Source organism: Myxocyprinus asiaticus, chromosome 12, assembly GCF_019703515.2.
Source record: "Myxocyprinus asiaticus isolate MX2 ecotype Aquarium Trade chromosome 12, UBuf_Myxa_2, whole genome shotgun sequence".
NCBI classification, from domain to species: domain Eukaryota; kingdom Metazoa; phylum Chordata; class Actinopteri; order Cypriniformes; family Catostomidae; genus Myxocyprinus; species Myxocyprinus asiaticus.
Window position 1 is genome coordinate 48,690,016 of NC_059355.1, and position 23,405 is coordinate 48,713,420.

The following is a 23,405-nucleotide window of genomic DNA, read 5'->3' on the forward strand; positions in this document are numbered from 1 at the left end:
AACAGTTCAACCAAAAATGAAAATGTCATAATTTAACTATGTTGTTCCAAACCCGTATGACTTTCTCTCTTCTGTGTACCACAAAAGGAGACATTTAGCAGAATGTCCTCTTCGTTTATGAGACAAGTGAGAACCAATTTCATTTGGTTTGTTTGACGCCAGTATGCGAATGCACAAATGAGATTTGAGAGAAATGATTTTCAGTGAATAACATCTTCAGTTTTGTTCTGTTCCTCACACAAATCTATTGTATGACTTCAGAAGACTTGGAATATAGTGCACAAGTCACAGGGACTACTTTTATGGTGCTTTTATGTCTTGCTCGGAGCTCGTCAACCCCTTATATATTATTTCGTTGTATGGAAAAGAACAGCTCGAACATTCTTCCAAAAAATATCCGGAAGAAAAAAGTCAAACGTTTTTGGAACAACATGAGGGTAAGTGAAATGATGACACATTTTCATTTTTGGAAATTTCAAAGGAACTGTGAACAGAAATATCTTGGTGTGCTATTAATCATTATCTGCCATCAATCCTTCATACTGACGAGGTCATATGCTTGCCAAACTCGTTATGATTGAGTGACACAAAACTGCTGTAACTTGCTGTAAAATAAGTCTATTGTTAAAGGGGTACTCCATGCGAAATACAACTTTAGCTTTATCAGCAACTGTGGCATGCTGTCCATTATAACAGACAATGATTTCGACTCCTTTCTTAGTCATTAAAGACAAACAGATGAACCCTCCAGTATTCTTTCCTGTAAAGTTTTCCCATTTTTGTTTTTACAAACTGGATGACAAGTTGACATTATGGTGATTATTATGCTAATGGACAGCATGCCACTGATGCTGACTCAGAAGTTGTATTTAACTGGCATATTCCTTTAAGACTTCTCACCAGGACAATTTGCATTTCTGGCTGAACTTTCCATCTAAGAGTATTGTTAAGACTTCTCACCTGGAGTTGATGAGCGCGAGAGCCTTCAGTGCTTGAGTCAACCAGAGGTCTGTCAGAACTTCCATTTCCCGCCTCAGCTGAAGCCACTCCTCTCGCTTTGGACTGCCCAACAAACCTACAAAAACACACACGAGACACGATTAATAATCCACAGAACAAATCAAAGATCCAACTGATCAGCAAACTCAAACTTACAGCATTCAAAACTAATGCGTGAATGTTGTTTCAGGTGACAATCCAAATAAAGCAATAATCCATGAGAAGCTGTGGGCTACAGTGTTTACCACAGTTAATGGGTGTAATTAGGCACAATGCTCTTTAAAAAATCTTATAAAATTATTTAACCATGATAAAATTACTGCATAGCAAATATTGATATATGCGATTAGTTGCAATTAATTAGTTTAATTAGTTGACATATATATATATATATACTGGCAGCTAAAAGTTTGGAATATTGAACAGATTTTGCTGTTTCGGAAGGAAATTGGTACTTTAATTCACCAAAGTGGAATTCATCTGATCACAATGTATAGTCAGGACATTACTGATGTAAAAAAACAGCACCATCACTATTTAAAAAAAGTCATTTTTGATCAAACCTAGACAGCAGCCATCACTCCAACACCTTATCCTTGAGTAATCATGATAAATTGATCATTCGGTACTAGAAAATCACTTGCCATTATATCAAACACAGCTGAAAGATATTTGATTCATTAAATGAAGCTTAACATTGTCTTTGTGTTTGTTTTTGAGTTGCCACAGTATGCAATAGACTGGCATGTCTTAAGGTCAATATTAGGTCAAAAATGGCAAAAAAAGAAACAGCTTTCTCTAGAAACCCATCAGTCAATCATTGTTTTGAGGAATGAAGTCTATACAATGCTTGAAATTGCCACAAAACTGAAGATTTCATACAAAGGTGTACACTACAGTCTTCAAAGACAAAGGACAACTGGCTCTAACAAGGACAGAAAGAGATGTGGAAGGCCAGATGTACAACTAAACAAGAGGATAAGTACATCAGAGTCTCTAGTTTGAGAAATAGACGCCTCACATGTCCTCAGCTGACAGCTTCATTGAATTCTACCCGCTCAACACCAGTTTCATGTACAACAGTAAAGAGAAGACTCAGGGGTGCAGGCCTTATGGGAAGAATTGCAAAGAAAAAGCCACTTTTGAAACAGAAATACAAAAAGAAAAGGTTAGAGTGGGCAAAGAAACACAGACATTGGACAACAGATAATTGGAAAAGAGTGTTATGGATCTTAACCCCATTGAGCTTTTGTGGGATCAGCTAGACTGTAAGGTGTGTGAGAAGTGCCCGACAAGACAGACACATCTATGGCAAGTGCTACAGGAAGTGTGGGGTGAAATGTCACCTGAGTATCTGGACAAACTGACAGCTAGAATGCCAAGGATCTGCAAAGCTGTCATTGCTGCACATGGAGGATTTTTTGATGAGAACTCTTTGAAGTATTTTTTTTCAAATTGTAATTGTATTTTTTTCATGTTATTAATGTCCTGACTATACACTGTGATCAGTTGAATGCCACTTTGGTGAATAAAAGTACCAATTTATTTCCATAAGAGCAAAATCTGTACATTATATATATATATATATATGTCTGTATGTCCATATATTTATTTTTAAATAATATAAATGTATTATTTAAATAATATTTAAATAATATTACTTCTGGATCTACAGGTCTACCATTATTTCATTTTAGATAAAAAAAAAAAGGAACTTCAATTTCTTAAGAAATTTTTGAATCAGTTTCCATAAAAAATTGTATAATGTGATATTTTATTGTTTTGGACCAAACAATTTCAAGCATATCGTAATATAATTTTTTATGTGCAGTGTAATAAAAGACACAAATATTCAATAAATAATTACATTTCTTAATATTCATAAACACAATTAAAAGATAAAGTAAAGGCCAATGTACATTTTGGTTTAAAAACAAAACCTAGCCTTAAGAAAAATCTCCGGCACACTGCTGTTGCTTGCAAAGAATAATTTTTTTTTTTAATTTAGCAATTTGTTGGTCACACAACTTTCGTCAGGTATTTACAAAAGATTGCATGACTGAAATGTTGATGTATCAATAAAAATCGAGTTTTCTTTGCACGCAACAGGAGTCTGTGGGATTTTTCTATAGAATTCTCTCATTCAATAGGATTGTACAGCTTTGTGAAAAAGCAGTTTGAAATGCTAAAGCATTGTTTACTCACCTCCTATATTGTTCTTGTAGATGTTGTAGATCTCTTTCACGCGTCGGTAGCGGAAGGCGAGTTTCCTCATCCAGTCAACTCCACCGTGAACACCCGAACCCATGCAGAGCGTGCCACCACCCGCTGGCGTTTGGAAGCCGTCCGTGCCAAAGTTATACATGCTGCAAGTACAGACACACATACTGTACGGTAGTATTCAGAGCTGCTGTACGCTCACCAAAAACTGAACTACACCAGTATTTCTGTTCACACTCTTTTAAACGTGTGATTAATATCCATCATAAAATGTCGGAAACTTGAGCTAGGGCCTTCCTCAAAACTCAACAGTGTTTCATACCCAATATGTCAGTAACACGCCATTATGTTAAAGGAATACTGCCCTACCAGTTTTAGTGTGGATTTTGTTGTTACTGCAGTTTTCACACTCTGGCTCAACTACGCTCAGATTCAGAGATTCAAAGCCGTCTGTTACAGGACAGATCATAATTTAAGAGCAGTGTTAATCTCATTAATTAAATAACTGACAAATGTTCTTTGGCAAAGGTTTTTTTTTTTTTTTTTTGAGAGGAAAAAGACACATCATAACGATAATCAAGGAACTGAAGAATGTGAAGTGCCAAAAAACAAAAGAACATTTAAAGTGAAAGTGAAAGTGGAGACTTATAGTAAAAAATGACTTAAATATTCATCGGTTTCTCAACCACACCTATCATATCACTTCAAAAGACATGGATTAAACCACTGGAGTTGTATGGATTACTTTTATGCTGCCTTTATGTGCTTTTTGGAGCTTCAAAGTTCTGGTCACCATTCACTTGTATTGTATGGACCTACGAAGCTGAAATATTCTTCTAAAAATCTTCATTTGTGTTCTGTAGAAGAAAGAAAGTCAAACACATCTTGGATGGCATGAGGGTGAGTAAATGATGAGAGAATTTTCATTTTTGGGCGAACTATTCCTGTAAAACTTATTGTTGATGAAAATATGCTGAGCAATTTATTTTATTATTATTTAGTTTGTTTTATTATTTATTTTTGGAAAAAAAGAAAAATCTGGAGAGAATTAATTGAAATAATATGCTCTTATTTTTATAAGACAGTTTATTTTACATATTAAACATTAATATTTAATGTTTAAAACATGTTTAAATAATTAAAAGTCATTTATACTGTACATATTTCAAAATTTTTGTATATTTGGTTAAAATTCGGTCTGTTACAGTTTGATAGATGTTTTAATAATTTAAAATCAGTAAAATTGACTAAAATTAATTAATATGACATGATGAAATATTGACAAAATTAACTAAATAAAGGAAATTTTCATCAAAAGACAAAAATGATGACTAAAATAAATAACTGTGTGAAATTAGCACTAAGAGATCCAATTACGTTCATAATTTAACTTTGATAAAATATGTAGTCAGTCACCAAACTTCATTAACGCCAAACTCGATACGATGTTCATAAAAGTGCTATATTTGATTTGAGAGCTACGGCAGAAGGCAAAATGATCAATAAATAACAACTTAAATTTCTGTCTGCTCCTCACACATAGTTATCGTATGACTTCAGAAGACTTGGAATATAGTGCACAATTTTATTTTATTCCTTTATGATACTATTACATTTTATTTTGGTCTTTTGGAACTTGAAAGATGTGCTCACTATGAAATGTTTTATGGAAAAAAACTGTGTGAAAAAAAAATGTGTTCCACCAAAAAAATAATACAACATAAGGGTGTGTAAATAACAATGGAATTTTCATTTTTGTTGTCACGCTCTTAAAGTATGATTAATAGCCATCATATAAAGTCTGGAACCACAATGAGGGCCTGCTCCAAAACTCCGATATAAAACATGCCATTAGACTAACTTAGAAATAAAAAGGATCACTTTACACTACATAATGTTGATTTTATTAGAAATACCCCTATTGTTGCACTCAATCTCACTTCGCCAGATGAAGGAAATCATACGCTACCTCAAGTCCTGGCCATTGTCATCCGAGGCGACATCATCGATGTGAATTTGGTCGCATTCCTGGGAAATGAAAGGGAAGCAGATTAGCAGATATGTATGAGGTACGTTACAGCCGAGCAAGGTTCACACTCTACTGTGCCTCAGGAAACGATTTAGAGAGAGAAATATTAAAAGAAGCACAACAACAAAGCTTGAACAAGCTACTACGACCCAAGACATCCCGGCGCCTTTAACACTGGAGGGAAAAACATCAGGAAGATCGCAAACGGCACGAAATCTAAACCTGATACTGGACTCTAATGAACAGCACACATAAGCTTTATGCTTTTTTTCTGGCAAGCTTTGTACTTAGCACTGCCAAAATATGCTAATTGCAGTGCCCTATTTATAATACGAACATCTGGTCTTTACTTAAATATTTATCTTGTCCGTTTCTCCAAGTTGTTTTAGTGAAACGTATCAAATTTGATAATATATCTAGGTTGGTATACATGTAGTCTTTTAACTGAATTACGCTAATCAATGCAAAACAAATACTGAGCCTTTCATATTATGTTTGACAAATGACATTAACACTTTCGTATCATTTTTCATCATATTTTCACAGATATGTTTTATGTCATAATGGGGAACACCCATTGACTTTTATTGTTGTTGAATTACTGTAATTAATTATAACTAGATTTTACATTTTACGAAGAAAACCCAAGTGGTGCTTATCCGTGCAAAACTCATGGCCAAGATTCAAAGGTGCTCTATGTAGTTGCTATGGCGTTGGTATACGGTTGCTAGGGTGCTCTGACCGGCACATTTTGGTATTTTTACATGTGAAATAAGACATTATTAGGGCCCGTTCAAACTAAATGCATTCTTGCACTGAAAAAAACAAAACAAAACAAACAGAAAAGAATGCAGGTTTCTCGAGATGTGTTTTTAAGAGTTAAAGGTTTTTTAAAGGGATAGTTCACCCAAAAATGAAAATTCGGTCATAATTTACTCACCCTCATGTTGCTCTAGACCTGTATGATTTTCTTTCTTCTGTGAACACAAAAGATATTTTGAAAAATGTTTGAACTGTTTTTGTCCATTCAATGGAAGTCAATGGGGTCCAAAACAACAATGGACCCCATTGACTTTCATTGAATGAAAAAACAAAAAAAAACAACAAAAAAAAAACAACACAGGCATTTTTCAAAATATCTTCTTTTGTGTTTCATAGAAGAAAAAAAAAATTCATACAAGTTTGGAGTGACATGAGGGTGTGTAAATGATGGCAGAAAGGGATTATTCACCCAAAAATGAAAATTAAGTTGCCACGCCATCTTAAAGTCAATGGCACTCCTCTGCGAGATGCTGAAAACAAGACGAAATGCAGCAGTCAAAGACCTCCATCTAGCGAATGTTTACATAGAAAAAAAATATCAAAAACACTGCAAACGGAAGCAAAGCGCATTTGGCGTGAACGGTCCGTAAGTTGTTTACTGTATCAAGGGCTGTTCACACCAAGCACGTAATTACACTAAAAAACACCTAGACTCAGTGACGCGAACAGAGCAGGACGCAGGTGTTTTGAGACACTTTTTAAAAAGTTTTTTTTAACATGACACGCCATCTAAAAAATGCAGTGCTACTCAGTGAGACGGTGACGAAAACGCGAGAAGCGGCACAACGGTCAAAGATGTCCGTTTAGAGAATGTTTACATAGATAAATATTTAAACACCAGTGCAGACGGATGCAAAAACATGTTCATTGTGAACAACCCTGGAGACTTATGTTGTTTACTGTATTCAGGGCTGTTCACATCAAATGCTGTCTTACGTAAAAAATTTTAGTAGAGCGCAACGAATAGGCCAGAACGCAGGTGTCTCAAGATGTGTTTTTAAAAGTTCTTTTTAACTTGATACCTCATCTAAAAAAACGTGGCGCTTCTGCATGAGATGCTGAAAACACGGCGAGATGCAAGGCAATGATCAAAGATGTTCATATAGCACGTTTACATAGAAAAACAATTGAAAAACTGCGCAAATGGGTGCAAAAACACGTTAAAGGCCCCTTAGACCTATGAAGATGTTCATATCTTGAATAATCAACCATTATGATTTGCCAAAACACTGTTCACTTTAAAAACAGTGAATTCAGCTATTTACATTCTCACTTCTGAACGATTTTGCTCATACTCTGTTTTTTGTTGTCGTTTTAACTTTTCTCCATCATGTTCCAAATGAGTAAGTTAAGCCATCAATCATGTTTGTGATTCTAAGCTGTGCAGTTATTTCGCCCACGGCAGTTTTCTGTTCTCCAGCTGACAATTTTGAATAGATAACCCAACCAGTGTTTGAATGCTAAACGATGCCTTTGACTATTTGAGGGCAATTACAGGGAAAACAGAAGTGTGTGTGTGGGGCTGCCATTAAAAGCTGCTCAAGTAATAATAGTGTGTGTGTGTCCTCCTCCCCCAGGCTCTTGTTCCTCCCCGGGACAAATTTTCTTTTCATTGACGGCCACACACCCATCATTAACCAATCAATTGTTGTCAAGAGTTTTTGCACCTCCTTGAAAGCTTTAAAAGTATGTAATAACCTCCTTTCTTCATATAGAGGGCAACCCGAGGTCTTGTCACAAAATGACTTGGCATTTTATTGTCAATTTGTAAAGTGCAGGTCAGTTTAATGCATTAATTATGAACATCTGGGTGAATTTCATGAAACCTGTCATGAACATAGCCAGGTCAAATTATAACCGAAAATCAAAAGAAAGAAAGAAAGAAATTAAAGAAAAAAACAAAGCCTGTTTTGGGAAAATGTTATGTTTCTATTTATTATAATTTTTTTGGTGACATTTATTTATATTTTTTTGCAAGTGCACATTTTACCCGAACATGTTCTTGACTGGTTTCGTGAGCTCCACCCATCTAAAAGATTATTATCAGACCCACAAAGATTATTTACTGATTGTGTGGGACTTCTGCCGATTCTATGTAAATACGGTAAAATAAATGTGTTAAACAAAATTTAAAGTACAACACCATTGATACCTGGACTCAATATCAAATTAGGCAAAGTTTTTAATCAACAAACACACAAGTGGCTGGAAATGAGTAGAACTTTGAAATTGTTTTTGTCTTTTAAAGGGGTCATGACATGCCTTTTTTACTTATTTTAATGTTCCTTGAGGTTCACTTATAATATTTGGAATATATAAAACAGTAATATATTTGAAAAACATGATCATTTTCCACCCTCATTCTGACCCTCTGTTAGAAATGTTCAGTTTTGGTGCTGCTTCTCCTTTAAGACTTGACAGTAAACGCCCACTGTTATGATTGGCTCTCTGTTCTTGACTGACCTGGGGTACGTTTCAAAAAAGCAATGTTAGCCAAATGTAAACATTTTATGTGCCAACATGATTCTAGTGTGATGAAATCACTAACTAACCTAATTTGTGTAAAGTTGTATATTATATTACACCTTCATTGTCATGACAACAAAACCCTGTAATATCGGAATGCGATACAAATTTACACAGATAATGTTAGTAAACTATAATATCACACTAAAATCCTGTTAACATGTATAATGTTTACGTCTTGTGACTATACTTTTAAAACTGTGTATTTCATCGTTTATAAACTGGCCCCATTCACTTCCATTGTAAGTGCCTCACTGTAACCACTTTTTTTTTTTTAATAAACGAGGGGCGAAATACTTTTCTTTAAAAAAAAACAAAAAAAAAAAAAACATTTCGACACACCTGCAATCTGTTCCATTCACTGCGCCATGTCTAGCTTTTTTAGTGCAAACATTCAAGAAATGGTACAATGATCACAGTTGTGCTCTCAAGAGAGCAGCTCGGAAAATGTAGCGCAAGTGGAAGAATACAAAATTAGAGGTATTTTGCGGTGCATGGAAGGATAGTGGCACTAAAAGCTGCCAGGTCAGCATATTTTAGCAAACTCGTAGAAAATACCCACAACAATCCTAGGTGTTTACTCAGTACTGTGGCTGAATTGGTTAGGAATAAAGTATCGACTGAACCAGATATTCCGTCGCAGCACAATAGTAATGACTTCATGAATTTCTTTACTTATAAAACTGAAATCAGAAATAAATTTGGAGTTATGCAATCAACTGTCACAGCACCTCAGAAAACAGCATCTCATAATTTTCCTCATGAGCATCTTCAATCCTTCGCTGTCAGGGGTCATGAAGAGCTAACAAAACTTATCGAAACATCAAAAGCCACAACATGTATGTCAGATCCAATACAAACTAAGCTCTTAAAAGAGGTATTCCCAGTAATCTCAGAAACTCTTCTTTATATTATTAACTCCTCGCTATCCTTAGAACATGTCCCAAGAAACTTTAAAATGGCAGTGAGCAAACCGCTTATTAAGAAGCCACAACTTGATCCTGTAGAACTGGCTAATTATAGACCGATTTCAAATCTCCCATTTATGTCGAAAATACTAGAAAAGGTAGTGTCCTCCCAACTATGTTCATTTCTACAGAGAAATGGAATATATTAACAATTTCAGTCAGGATTTAGGTCCCATCACAGTACAGAGACTGCACTTATCAGAGATACAAATGATCGCGGCTGCATTTCTCTTCTAGTGCTTTTAGATCTTAGTGCTGCCTTCGACACGATAGATCATGACGTTCTCTTGAATAGGCTGGAGAATTATGTTGGCATTAGTGGACTTGCATTAGTATGGTTTAGGTGCTATTTATCAGACCGCTACCACTTTGTATGTGTAAACGAGGAATTGTCAAATCAAATAAAAGTTAAGTATGGAGTGCCACAGGGATCAGATTTAGGGCCTCTGCTTTTCTCCTTGTATATGCTTCCTCTGGGAGATATTATCAGATATTATCATGTTTGTTGAACAGCATTCTTCCACCTCAGAAATATTGCCAAGTTACGACACACTCTCTGTTGCTGATGTCGAAAAACTAATTTATGTGTTCATGACCTCAAGACTAGTTTATTGTAATTCATTACTGGGAGGATGTCCAGTAAGTTCAATAAATAAACTTCAATTGGTTCAAAATGCAGCAGCCAGAGTGCTGACTAGAACCAAGAAATATGATATATTAGCCCCATTTTATCATCGTTACATTGGCTACCTGTTACATTTCGTATTTATTTAAAAATTCTGTTAACTACTTACAAAGCTTTGAATGGTCAACTCCACAGTACTTAAGTGACCTTCTACCATGCTATATTCCATCATGTTCACTACGGTCGCAAAATTCTGGTTTGTTAATAGTTCCTAGAATACCAAAATCCACAAAAGGAGATAGATCCTTTTCCTAAACTATGGAATAGTCTCCCTAACACTGTTCGGGATTAAGACACACTCACTCAGTTTAAGTCTAGACTAAAGACTCATCTATTTAGCCAGGCATACACCTAATTTATCCCTCAATTCATAGTTATGCTGCTTTAGTTAGGTCTGCTGGAACCAGAAACATTTCTCATAATTTATAACTCTGCAATAAATTGAATGGCATCTACGCTAATATCATTCTATTTGTTTCCTTGTCTCAACCTTGGGATTCATATCCCAAAGTTACCAGAGCAGGTCAGATCCAGCTCCGTTCCTACTTGGTTTCGGACTCCACTGCTACGTGTTGCTGAGTGATGACAAACTACAGCCGGTGCTAACCAGACATCACTTCAGTCTTTTGACTTTAGAGGATGAACTGATGCCAACTCCAACTGTAAGACATCGGATACTTCATATGCCACTACCTGAAACTTGGATTTAGGATGGACCCCACCGCACCAAAATGACCTGCCGGTTGAACTGCGATGCACCTCATTAATCTCTGCCTGCATCATCTTTGTCTGCTGATGGACTACACTCTTGAAATGGAATACATAGACTATCATTTACAGTTTTTGTTGATCACTTTGGTACTATTAATTGCAAGTATGTGGTAAAACCACACAACTGTTAGTACAAAGATAAAAACAGATCATCAAAAAGGCTGTTTTTTCAAACATGTAATCACATGTTCAACTAAGTACAACACACAAAATTACACCGTAACTTTTTCACCACACCTAATCAGTGTGTCATCAAAGAAATACCTTTCATATTAAGTAATCGTCTTTCACAATGCAATGCTCACAATACTTTTGATATGCTTCTCTTCTGATTTCCGTAAATACATCTGACCAACACTTAATCCAACTGCTCTAAATGGTTAATCACTGAACCGTTTGGTAAACCTATAGATTTTAAATTGGTTTGTCAGCTATATACAGTATATGGATTTCGAGAACTACACAAATAAAATGTGTGTTTGTATGAACATCTAAATTACATGTAACCACACATATTGAATACGTTATTGATAATTGATTTCACATAGTGGTAACCACAACTGGGTGGGGGGCTGTAAACTGGCAATTTCTTTTAACATGGAGCAGGATAGACAGAAAAGAATAGGAAGAGCTCGTGGACAAGGGATCCGTCAGAGAGGTGGGCATGGGCACCAACAGAGAGGTCAGAGAGGTCAGAGAGGTGGGCGTGGACACCAACAGAGGAGTCAGAGTGGAGGGCGTGGGCACCAACAGAGAGGTCAGAGAGGTGGGCATGGGCACCAACAGAGAGGTCAGAGAGTGAGCATGTGGCCCATCGAAGGGTTGGTTGTCAGAGAGAGGGAGGCAGAGCTGTTGTCTCTAATGCAGTCAGGGCCATCATCGTGGGTCATGTGGTGAACCGAGGCAGAGGCTGCCAGATTAGTTGATCCAAATCTAAAAAGATCAACTGTCAATTCTATCATCTGAACTTTTCTCCAAGAAAACCGGTAAGTCTGGAGGATATGTACTATGCTTTAACATTACATTTACAGTAAATTGTAATGCATGTAAATTCATAAAACATGTTACAGTATTCTTACAGTATGATCTATTGACAGTATAATCTGTTCTATGCTTAGAATTGACAGAAAACCCCATAGTGGTGGCCGTGGCCATGTGCTGACCGACCAGCAGGAGTGGGCAGTGGTGGAAATGGTGAGAGCCACGGCTGTCAGAAATAAAGCAGGCAATTGAGGAGAACAATGACACCTTTGCCAATGTGGCATCCATCAGCCTACCAACAGTAGCCCGCCTTTTGAAGAGGCACCAGGTATCAATGAAACACATTTACCTGATGTGATGTGAACCATCACAAATATATTTTTGTTGATGAAGCGGGCTTTAACCTGGCCAAAACTCGTCGCCGTGGACGGAACCTCATCGGCCAACGGGCCACTGTCCAAGTGCCTGGACAATATGGAGGAAACATCTCCATGTACGCAGATATTTCTGAAGATGGTGTGGTAGGACGAAGGTCATTACCTGGCTCCTACAACGCTGCACATCTCATTGAGTTTCTCAGTGAAATTGAGATGGCGTGTTAAGGTGAAGGAGTCACCTATGTAATTGTGTGGGACAATGTCAAGTTCCACCATGCAGAGGTGGTTCAAGCATGGTTTCAGGCCCATCCCCGATTCATGACCCTCTACCTGCCCCCATACTCTCCTTTCCTCAACCCTACTGAGGAATATTTTTCAGCATGGAGGTGGAAGGTCTATGACAGCCAACCCCTTGAGCGCGCCATCCTCCTTCAGGCTATGGATGAGGCATGTGATGACATCAGTGTAGACCAATGTCAAGCATGGATTCGCCATGCCAAAAGGTTTTTCAGTGATGGCATTCACTGCGATGTGGACGAGAATCTATGGCCAAATGCTCAAGACAGGCTTGATTCAAATTAATGTAATGTGTACTAAATGTTATGTTTTCATGTAGTTAATTTGTTTTATTTAACTGTGTACATTTGATTATAGAGAGTATACCTATGTTACAATTATATCTGAAAAACACAATTTGCAAGTCTTCATTGATCACAACTTGATTACACATAGAATAGATGTTATGGAAATGATTGGGTAATGTAAATGTAAGTGTATTGCCTAATGTGAAAATTGTGTAATCTGTCTTTTACAGTACTGTAGTATATTACCTTCAGCACTTCTAAGGGCGATTTGAAACATGTATCTTGCATTGTTTGTTATTGGATTCACTGGTAGTTAAAACAACTAAACTGAAAAGATATCATGTTGTGTTTTGGTGATTAAACCACATGTTCTCATGACATTTCACGATTCAATGGTTGTGTGCTGAGAGATGTTTACAATCCAGATGAATGCACAATGGCAAGTTTTGAATGTAAGACTGGCTGCGTTACAAGTGTGATGAGTTTGGAGTTATGTAATAAGAGTTGTGAGGTTTTACCACATACTTGCGATAATAGTACCAATGCGATCAACAAAAACTGTAATTGCCAACAAAAGCCTTTAACAGCCAACTAACAAAGTGCATCAATATAAACTTCTGCAGTTAATCCAGGATGAACTTCAAAGTCATTAGTCATTAATCTAACAGTTCATACAAAATCTTTATATAAACACTGACCCTTAACACTTACTTAGTTTACTAATCTTAAACCATGACTTGCATTGCATATAACTAACTAATACTGGCATTACATTCATGCTGTTTAGTCAGAGGGGAACTGGCCCCCACAGTGAGCCTGGTTTCTCCTAAGGTTATTTTTCTCCATTACTGTAATCAACATCTTATGGAGTTTTGTGTTCCTTGCCACAGTCACCTTCAGCTTGCTCACTGGGGTTCTAAATACAATAATTATTTAATTTCTATACACAATTCACAATCATATTTAATCAAACTACACAATGATCACTCTAAGACTTTATAGATATTTATAGATATCATTTTTTGTTAATGCATGATTTTCTGTAAAGCTGCTTTGAAATGATGTGTTGTGAAAAGCGCTATACAAATAAAAATGACTTGACAAACACGTGCTTGGTTTGAACGGCCCCTAAAGCTGCTCTTTGGAACGTTCAATTGCGATTGGTCAATTTGCGGCATCGTGCGGTGAAAATGTTTTTTATAATGAGAGCTAAACTGTCTAATTGACCGTTTGTCCCAGGCAGCCGATTTCCTGTAATAGCTGTACTAGTCTCATGTCTCTTTTATCTCTCTGCACACTCTTCTCACATGATGAAATCATTTTTAATTAATTTCAATTATACATTTATTTGGTTTTGCAGTCGTGCAATAAGCGACTTTGCGTCGGGGTCCTTATTTTGTGATAATGGCCAGCAAGTTGTCCTTTATACTGTCCTTTCAATATTTGTAAAATCGACAACTTGCCTCTTTCACGCCGCATGACACCATTTTTACAGTATTAGACCACAAATCTAATAATCAAGGCTAAAAAAAAGCTCTGACATTTTGGCATAAACTCATAATTGATTTTGAGATTAGCACACCTCCAGGTCGTTGAAAAACAGTCGCGAATCGGCCAAGTTGAAGATCATCTCTTCCATCCAAAGCCCCAGAGAAACAGCCTTGGCAGAGTCCTAGAACAAAACATAAAGAGCACGTCAAATTAGTTTTCAGAAAGTGACAAGTGATGATTATATAATCTCAGACCGAGTAGAAGTGTTTTAGAGAACAGGTTTTAATCCAACATGAATGCTAATCACTCAGCACCACCGTTTTTTCTTCCTGCGGTTTTCAAACAGAAGTGTGTCAAGCTACAAATAGACCTATTTCTCGAACTCTCATCTTTAGAAAGTATATTGTAGCTCATTGATTCTCAACTGGTTTTGCTTCAGGAACTAGATTTTACATCAAGTGGCGTCCCAACACAGAAGCAAATTGTTTAGCACACAAAAGTATACATACATGAAATTTAAAAGCAAACAATCACATTTAGCAATTGATTTAATAGTAATTCACCACACAGAACACATAGTTTTTTTTTTCTCCCTGTTGTGTTCACTAACTGAAGCTACAAGCTAATATAGGCTATTGTACTCTGTTTCATGCCAGGTAACTAGCCGCTAAAGCCTCTGTTGGGCAGTTAATCAAGCTGCAGGTGTCAGCCAAAGGTTAGTGTCAGATTAATTCACATCTGTCTCTTCCTCTGAGCCTAAACGCTGTTAAAGAATGGTGTGGGCACAGGTACGGTGAATTTGGAGTGAGTGTTTCCTGCTTTAATTAAAATAATAACCCATAATTTGCCGCCAATAAAGGCCGACTTTATTGCAGATGGCAATCAAATGCAATAAAATATTAAGAATAAAAGATTTTATTTAGGAACAAATGTTGCATAACAGATTTTGGGATAGATAATGGAAAACAGTAATGAAGCTAAAATTACATAGTTCAGTGTTTATGTTAAAACAGATTAAAGATGTGTGGTTTTCCTCAGCTGTCCCATATGGTTAAAAATATGTTTGAAACATATTATGAGTATATGTTGTAAACAGCCCAGTTGAAATGAATGTTCAAAATGAAAATCTTTAATAAAAAAAATAAAAAAATATATATATATATAGTTCTATATTTTATCCATATATATATACTACACTGTATATATATTAGTTCTATATTTTATCCTCATATATACTTTAGCCAATTTATTTCTTTATTTAAAAACTTTATAAAAAAAAAATATATATATATATATATATATATATATATATATATAATTTATTTATTTATTTTGTTATTTGAAGATAACATTAAAATTGACTTACAAATGTTTCAACATTTATTTTGGTACTTTTCAAATGCATTTTATGTATAGATTTTACTGTTTTCGCCTTGTCACAGACCCAGACTTTAAACATTAAATTATGAAAGTCCACTAGAAAAAATACAAACTATTATATGTTAAAAACTATGATCATCTAAACCAGGTGTCGGCAACCATTTTGACATGGAGTGGCATTTTTTTTTTTTTTTCTGGTCAATGGCTGTGCCGACGCATGTATGTGATTTTCCGAAGTTTGTGTCCACTTGTGAAAATTTTTCTATTTTGCATTTTCCTATTTTAATCGTTGATTTTTCATTACAAAAGATATTATCGACCTACGCAATTACAAGGACTTAGAGCACATTGGGAATTGGGCATTCCAAATTGGGGAGAAAACGGGAGAAAAAAAATAATTATATTATCAACATAAAAGTTTGAGTGAAAAATTTGTACAAAACCCAAATGTGAAAAATCTTGCATGTGAATTTTCACAGAGCATCTTGTGAAAGTGCTTTAATGAAAAAAAGACTGTCCTTTTGTACAAAATGAGTAACAGTTAGTCACAAATTTGCTTATTTGATGACTGATCACGAAATTGTGTGGAATGTTAAATATTTCTTATATTATGTCATACATTTTTCAAAATCCCGCAGGGGGTAATCACTAGCACGCAAGCAACAGCGAGAGAGGAGCAGGCTATTTTACTTATATGAAGTTTTTCGCACCTGCATTTCAATCCACATCTTGATGTAATCCTTCCTCATGATCACGCAGCGTGTTTTCATCAGATGAATGGGAGATTAAACACTATTAAAGTGTGATGAGACTCGCGAGACATTCGTGCATCACAAGCTGATCAACTATTAAGCCCTTTTACCTGCAAAATCCTAAAACTTTATTTCCAGGTTTAATTAATATTTTGAATAGACTCACATTTTTGAACCCCACGAAGTGGGTTTATGTTTTCTCTTTTAATCGTTTAAAGTCATTTTGAGTGTGACCGTGGTTTAAGGAGGCTGTACCTGTATGCAAAATCTCAAGGATTAATAGTGGTGTTTTCCTTATTGCATCACGTGTTGTTCTGAAAGCAAAAAGAAACAAATGAAACAATGAATGTAGGCTGTCATCCACGCAGCCTGACCGAAGCAAAGCAGGCACATTTACTCGTGCGATTACCCGAAAGTGAAGCGCTGCCGGCTCGTGATGCGCGAATGGCTTGCAGGCGCTGCACGAGCCTGTTGGGTATTCTACAAACTCGCCACATTTTAACTTTTTGTTTAGTCTCCCATTCAGCTCATAAAAACACACTACGTGATTATGAGGAAGGATTACATCAAGATGTAGACTGGAATGCAGGCGCGGAATTTCATATGAATAAAATAGTCTACTCCTCTCTCGCCGTTGCTGATGTGCCAGTGATTACCCCTCTGTGTGCCAATGCTGGCACGCATGGCATAGGTTCCCGTCCCCTGATCTAAACGAAGAGTGAAATAAACATAAACCATATTATTATATTTATTGTGTGAAAATAATGTCTATCAGTTTCTCAAAAATGATGCCTGTCCCACATTTGTGGCATAATTTCCACGACACCAAATAATTTAGCCCTTAATAGTTAAAAACATAAAAGTTTTTTCAAAAGTTAGTGTACTTGTTAAAGGGATAGTTCACCCAAAAATGAAAATTCTCTCATCATTTACGCTCCCTCATGATATCACAGGTGTGTATGGCTTTCTTTCTTCACCAGAACACATTTGAAGAAAAATAGAAAAATATCTCAGCTCAGTAGGTCCTTAAAATGCAAGTGGATGGTGATCAGACTTGTGAAGCTCCAAAAATCACAGACAGTCAGCATAAACGTCATCCATATGACTCCAGTGGTTAATTTAATGTCCTCTAAAGTGACACGATCACTTTTGGTGCAAAAAAGATCAATATTTAAGTACTTTTTAACTCCAAATCATCGCTTCCGTGTGATGTAATGTTGGCATGTTACGGACGTAATCTCATGTTTTTCTCTCGGTTGAGACATCCAGGATAAGCAAACAAATGCATCATTGTGAGTAAACAAACAGATACAAATACAGATCTAAACCAAAACCAACAAAGCTTTTGTACAGTGTTTGTCTTACTCAGTTGTAAACAGCGCTGCTCTTCCGGCTGTGACGCACGAGCGTCAGTTCTCATGTGAACATGCCAATGTGATTACATCACAAATGCATACTGCTGCTGACCGGAAGTGATGGATTATAGTTAAAAAGTACTTAGATACTGATCTTTTTCACACCAAAAGAAATAGTGTCGCTTTAGCAGACATTAATTTAACCGCTGGAGTCGTATGGATGACGTTTATGCTGACGGTCTGTGATTTTTGGAGCTTCAAAAGTCGGATCACCATCCACTTGCATTTTAAGGACCTACTGAGCTGAGATATTTTTCTATTTTTCTTCCAATTTGTTCTGGTGAAGAAAGAAAGTCACACACACCTGGGATATCATGAGGGTGAGTAAATCCTTTTTGGGTGAACTATCCCTTTAACCAATTTGAAAACAATGAAAAATCAAAGGAAATATCACTTGTGAGCAGAATATTTCATTGCACTAAATAATTTTCTTTATTAGTATTTTTGTCTTGTTTTCCAGTGAAAATATCTAAACATTCTTAAAACAAGATAAATGTACTTGACAAGCAAAAATGGCGTAAGATATTGTGTCTTGTTTTCAGACTGATCTAACTCAATTTAATGAGGTTTATGCTTAAAAACAAGAAAAAGCTATCTGCCAATGGGGTAAGAGAAATTAAATTAATTCAAAGGGAAATATCATTTGTATTTTTCATACCCCATTGGCAGATTCCCCATCATAAAGTTTACTAAATTGAAAACAAGACTTTATATCTTATGCCATTTTGCTTTTGAAGTAAATAAATCTTGTTTTAAGAATATTTAGATATTTTTACTGGAAAACAAGACAAAAATACTAATTAGGAAAATAACATTTGGTCGTCATTTCAAGTCAAGCTGTCATTTTGCCAAAATATGCAAAATGATTGTAAATGTATATAATTGTGTGTATTTAGGTTACATCAAATTCCTTGGCATAACAAAAGAGTCAGTCATTTTATTTCAGAAACGTTAAAAATGTCATTTCCAACAGTGTCATTATTCTATTAAACACATTACAGAATTTGAGATGCGCTGGAAATGACACCGAGGTCACTCTCCTGTGATGCATGTACATACACCGCTAGACATTGCTAGTCGACCAATTACAAAAAAACAGTGTGAATATTTTTTAACGAGACTCCTCGTAAAACTAATTGTATATCTTTGCCATGTGGGGCACAGACAATATAGAAGGGAAAAAACATTGCCTCAGGTGTAAATTCAGGTGTTCATATTGACGATGATTAATGACACCTCTAATGGGAAAGCAAAAATGTTAACACGTTCTGACGTTCACCTCAGCTTTAAAAACACATTAAAAACCGGCGTCTTTCAACAGTAATTCAACAGTAGTTCTGGTCTTGCCTTTGGGCCAAGCACAACCAAAACAGGTTGTTTACAGTGATGGGCTGATGAGCTTGACATGTAGAGTGTATTCAAAAGCAAGGTAAAGACAGATATCCTTTAACTTTAAGACATGAAATCTGAGCTAATGCAATCACGGTTCTTTGTCTGATTGTAAGCGGCTTTGTCATGAAACAAATCAAACTTGTTGCTAAAGGAACAGTTCAGCCACAAAGGAAAATTCTGTCATCATTTACTCACCCTGGTTTTCATTTTGGGTTGAACTATCTCTTTAACTCGAGCCCGATTTCAGTTATATTTCCGAAGTTATATTTTCTTTGATTTGCTATATCCACAGGTTCCTGCTAGACTAATAAGCTATTTTGGAGTTTTCCTCCTTTCCTTGGATGTGAAATTAGACACATTAGTCACGCTTGCATTTCTGCAATCCTCAGAAAGAAAATCTAAAGAGCTTCGTGCTCAACTCGGCCAGGCGTTCCTCTTACGTGTCACATCAAATCCACAAGGGATCGTGGGAATTCCAAATACATCGTGAGCCAAGAAAAAGAAACATGACCATTGTTCCCTCATCAGCTGCCTGGAGATTGCATAGAAGTTCATGTGCCGTCAATCAAATCAGAGGGGTCAAATAACAAGTTCATCGTTCATTTGCTTCCTCTGTATTCTGTCTGCTAGCCACATTACTCTTCAACAACAGCTATGAAAACATTCTTCTTTATATATTATTATGAAAGATAATGGAATGAAAGATGGTTTTGTCACGTATAAGTACATTTTTAGGGCCGTAAATAAATTTAAATAGTAAGTCAGACTTAATATAATGATTTTTTTACATCAATGTAATTATCAAATGTACTGTATAATTTTGCTGAAATTTGCCTCCATATAGAGTCGATCGGGGCTAGTTGTCACATGGCGAAATTGTCAGAAGGGCTACATGTCTGAAACTATAAGACTTCAAGTGAATATTTCTAATCTAACCTAGTTCTAATCTCAAATTAGAATTTGGTGAATTCTATCATCCAAACCAAAATTAATAATATTAATTTATTGTTACACAACATAATAATATATATTATTACAATGAGTCATATATGCAATGAAGGTAGATTGTAACAAAGTTCTCATGACAAGGGTGTTTTTCACAAATGTCAGGTTGGGGCAAGTTGTCACATTTTTTTACTATTTATGTTATAATTTTATACAAATGATTCATTACAGTTTCCTTTGTCCAAAACAAAGATGTGATCATTTGATATTTTCTATGTTACCTTTCACTTTTTATGGTTTCATGAAATGTTTTGTGATAAAATGTAGCCGAAAATCTTGTTTAATGACAGTGTTACAATTTACCCCAAATAGTGTGACAACAGGCTCTGCTATTATGCCAACATGTGTTAAAAGGACTGTGTCTGTTTTCCTGGGCAATAATGGAATGTTTATACAGTATATTAGGGCTGTCGATTTAACGTGTTAATTTAGTGCAATTAATTATACAAAAATTACGCATTAAAAAAATGTACGTAGTTTAACGTAGATGCACTGCCCCCTGATGGTGTATGCAAATTCCGTAATAAAAGTAGGAATTTTCTTACCATACGAGCATACCATACTTTTCTTAAGAGTAAAATATCTGGGTAGCTCAGCGAGTAAAGACGCTGACTATCACCCCTGGAGTTCACGAGTTCGAATCCAGGGTGTGCTGAGTGATTCCAGTCAGGTCTCCTAAGCAACCAAATTGGCCCGGTTGCTAGGGAGGGTAGTGTCACATGAGGTAACCTCCTTGTGGTCGCTATAATGTGGTTCTCGCTCTCGGTGGGGCGCGTGGTGAGTTGAGCGTGAATGCCGCGGTGGATGGCGTGAAGCCTCCACACGCGTTATGTCTCTGTGGCAACATGCTCAACAAGCCACGTGATAAGATGTGCGGGTTGATGGTCTCAGACATGGAGGCAACTGAGATTCATCCTCCGCCACCCGGATTGAGGCGAATCCCTACGTGACCACGAGGACTTAAAAGCACACTGGGAATTGGGCATTCCAAACTGGGTGAAAAGGGGAAAAAAATATATATATATCTATATTGTCTCCACACACAGTGAGGAGGATGGTTCGAGTGGCCAAAAATTCTCCCAGGATCACAGCTGGAGAATTGCAACAGAAATTAGTTGGGTCTTGAGGTCAGAAAGTCACCTATATTACCAGAAGTTGTTTGGGAGGGTTTCATGAAAAAAACCTCTGCTCTCATCCAACAACACACTCAAGCGTCTTCAGTTTGCCAGACACTACTGAAACTTCAAATGTGACCGGGTTCTATGGTCAGATGAAACATAAAAAGAGCTTTTAGGCAGCAAACACCAGAGATGGGTTTGGTGCACACAGAGATGAAGTACCACCCAATGCCCACAGTTAAATGTGGTGATGGATCTTTAATGTTGTGGGGCTGTTTTATGCCAGAAGTCCTGGACATCTTGTTCGGATACGTGGCATCACAGACTCTATCAAATACCAACAGATAAAAAAATCAAAACCTGACTGCCTCTGCCAGAAAGCTTACAGTACAATGGGCCCTGGTTGGATCTTCCAGCAGGACAATGATCCAAAACAAACATCAAAATCAACACAAAAATGGTTCACTGACCACAAAATCAAGGTTCTACCATGGCCATCCCAGTCCCCTGACCTGAACCCCATAGAAAACCAGTGTGGTGAACTGAAGAGGAGAGTCCACCAACATAGACCTCTGAATTTGAAGGATCTGTAGAGATTCTGTATGGAGGAATGATCTCAGATCTCTTGCCAGGTGTTCTCCAACCTCATTAGGCATTATAGGAGACGACTCAGAGCTGTTATCTTGGCGAAGGGAGGTAGCACAAAGTATTGAATAATTGTGCCATGCATATATTTGACGAAAATATTTGTTTTTTGATAAAACTTGTGTTGTGTTTGCAATTGTTTAATATCCATTAGAGGATATTTTTTGTGAATATTTTGAATGAAAGATCAAAAGGATAAACAATAAAGATTTTTCACACCTTCTTTGCTCATATTTAACAAGGGTGCCAATATTTTTGGCCAACACTGTATATATATACACACACACATACATATATACTATATACAAACATACATATATATATACATATATATACATCATATATATATATATATATATATATATATATATATATATATATATATATATATATATATATATATATATGTATATATTTCTTCAAAATGTAGTGTAATCACTTTAATGCCTTCAGTTCCTCTTTTAATTAGTTTTTTGTTTTTAAGTTTGTGTCAATGGCTAAAACACTCAAGATCTGAGAAAGTAAAGTTCAGTGTTGAAAGTGGGAGAACTGGTTCATACCTTGCCGAAGCGTGTGGAAAATGTCCCTGTGAGTAACGAGTGGAAAATGATGATGGTTTCATCCAGGTCCCAGATAAACACTCTCTACAAACACATTCAAACACACACAGACATTGTGACCATGAGCACAAATTTAATCTGCTTACTAGACAAGCACTGTATTTACTCCAAAACCCTGTGCATTATCTCAGTATTGTATTTATGATAATGAATGCTGATCATTTTAGTCTGTCATAAAGACTTATTTCTGCGCTTATGGGCAGACATTCAAATAAAGTTCTGTTCTACATCTCTTTTCATGCTATATGAAAAAAAAAAAAACAATAAAAACATATATTTCCTAATTTCTTTTGTCTGGTAAAGATATATATTACAATTTTAGTCAACTGCATATTGCATGCTAATTTTGGGTACTTTTATGTCCTTTTTGGACCTTGAGAGCCCCTATTCCTATTCACTTCCAGTAAATGGAAAAGAGTAGAGTAAGAACATTCTACCTAACATCTCTTTTTGTGTTCCACAGAAGAAAAAGTGATACAGCTTTGGAACGGCATGGAGGGTGAGTAAATGTAAATGTATTGTAAAACTCTAGTTCTGGATGTGAAAGTAATCTGTGTGGTGTGGTGCACAGGAATGTTAATGAAAGACGTTGAGTAAGGGACACCATGAGAGTCAGCGGCTGTAC

General features: G+C 36.2%; 1 protein-coding gene across 1 annotated transcript in view; it reads right to left on the minus strand.

Moving 5' to 3' along the window:
• The window catches only part of LOC127449575 (eyes absent homolog 2-like), a 62,541-nt gene that overhangs the window by 6,641 nt on the left and 32,495 nt on the right, over positions 1-23,405 (minus strand). Inside the window, exons 9-13 of the mRNA XM_051713102.1 lie at positions 22,721-22,804; positions 14,545-14,634; positions 5,189-5,247; positions 3,205-3,365; positions 961-1,075 (exon numbers count right to left, since the gene is read on the minus strand). Of these exons, the coding sequence (XP_051569062.1) occupies positions 961-1,075; positions 3,205-3,365; positions 5,189-5,247; positions 14,545-14,634; positions 22,721-22,804 (509 nt within the window). The remainder of the gene's footprint in view (positions 1-960; positions 1,076-3,204; positions 3,366-5,188; positions 5,248-14,544; positions 14,635-22,720; positions 22,805-23,405) is intronic.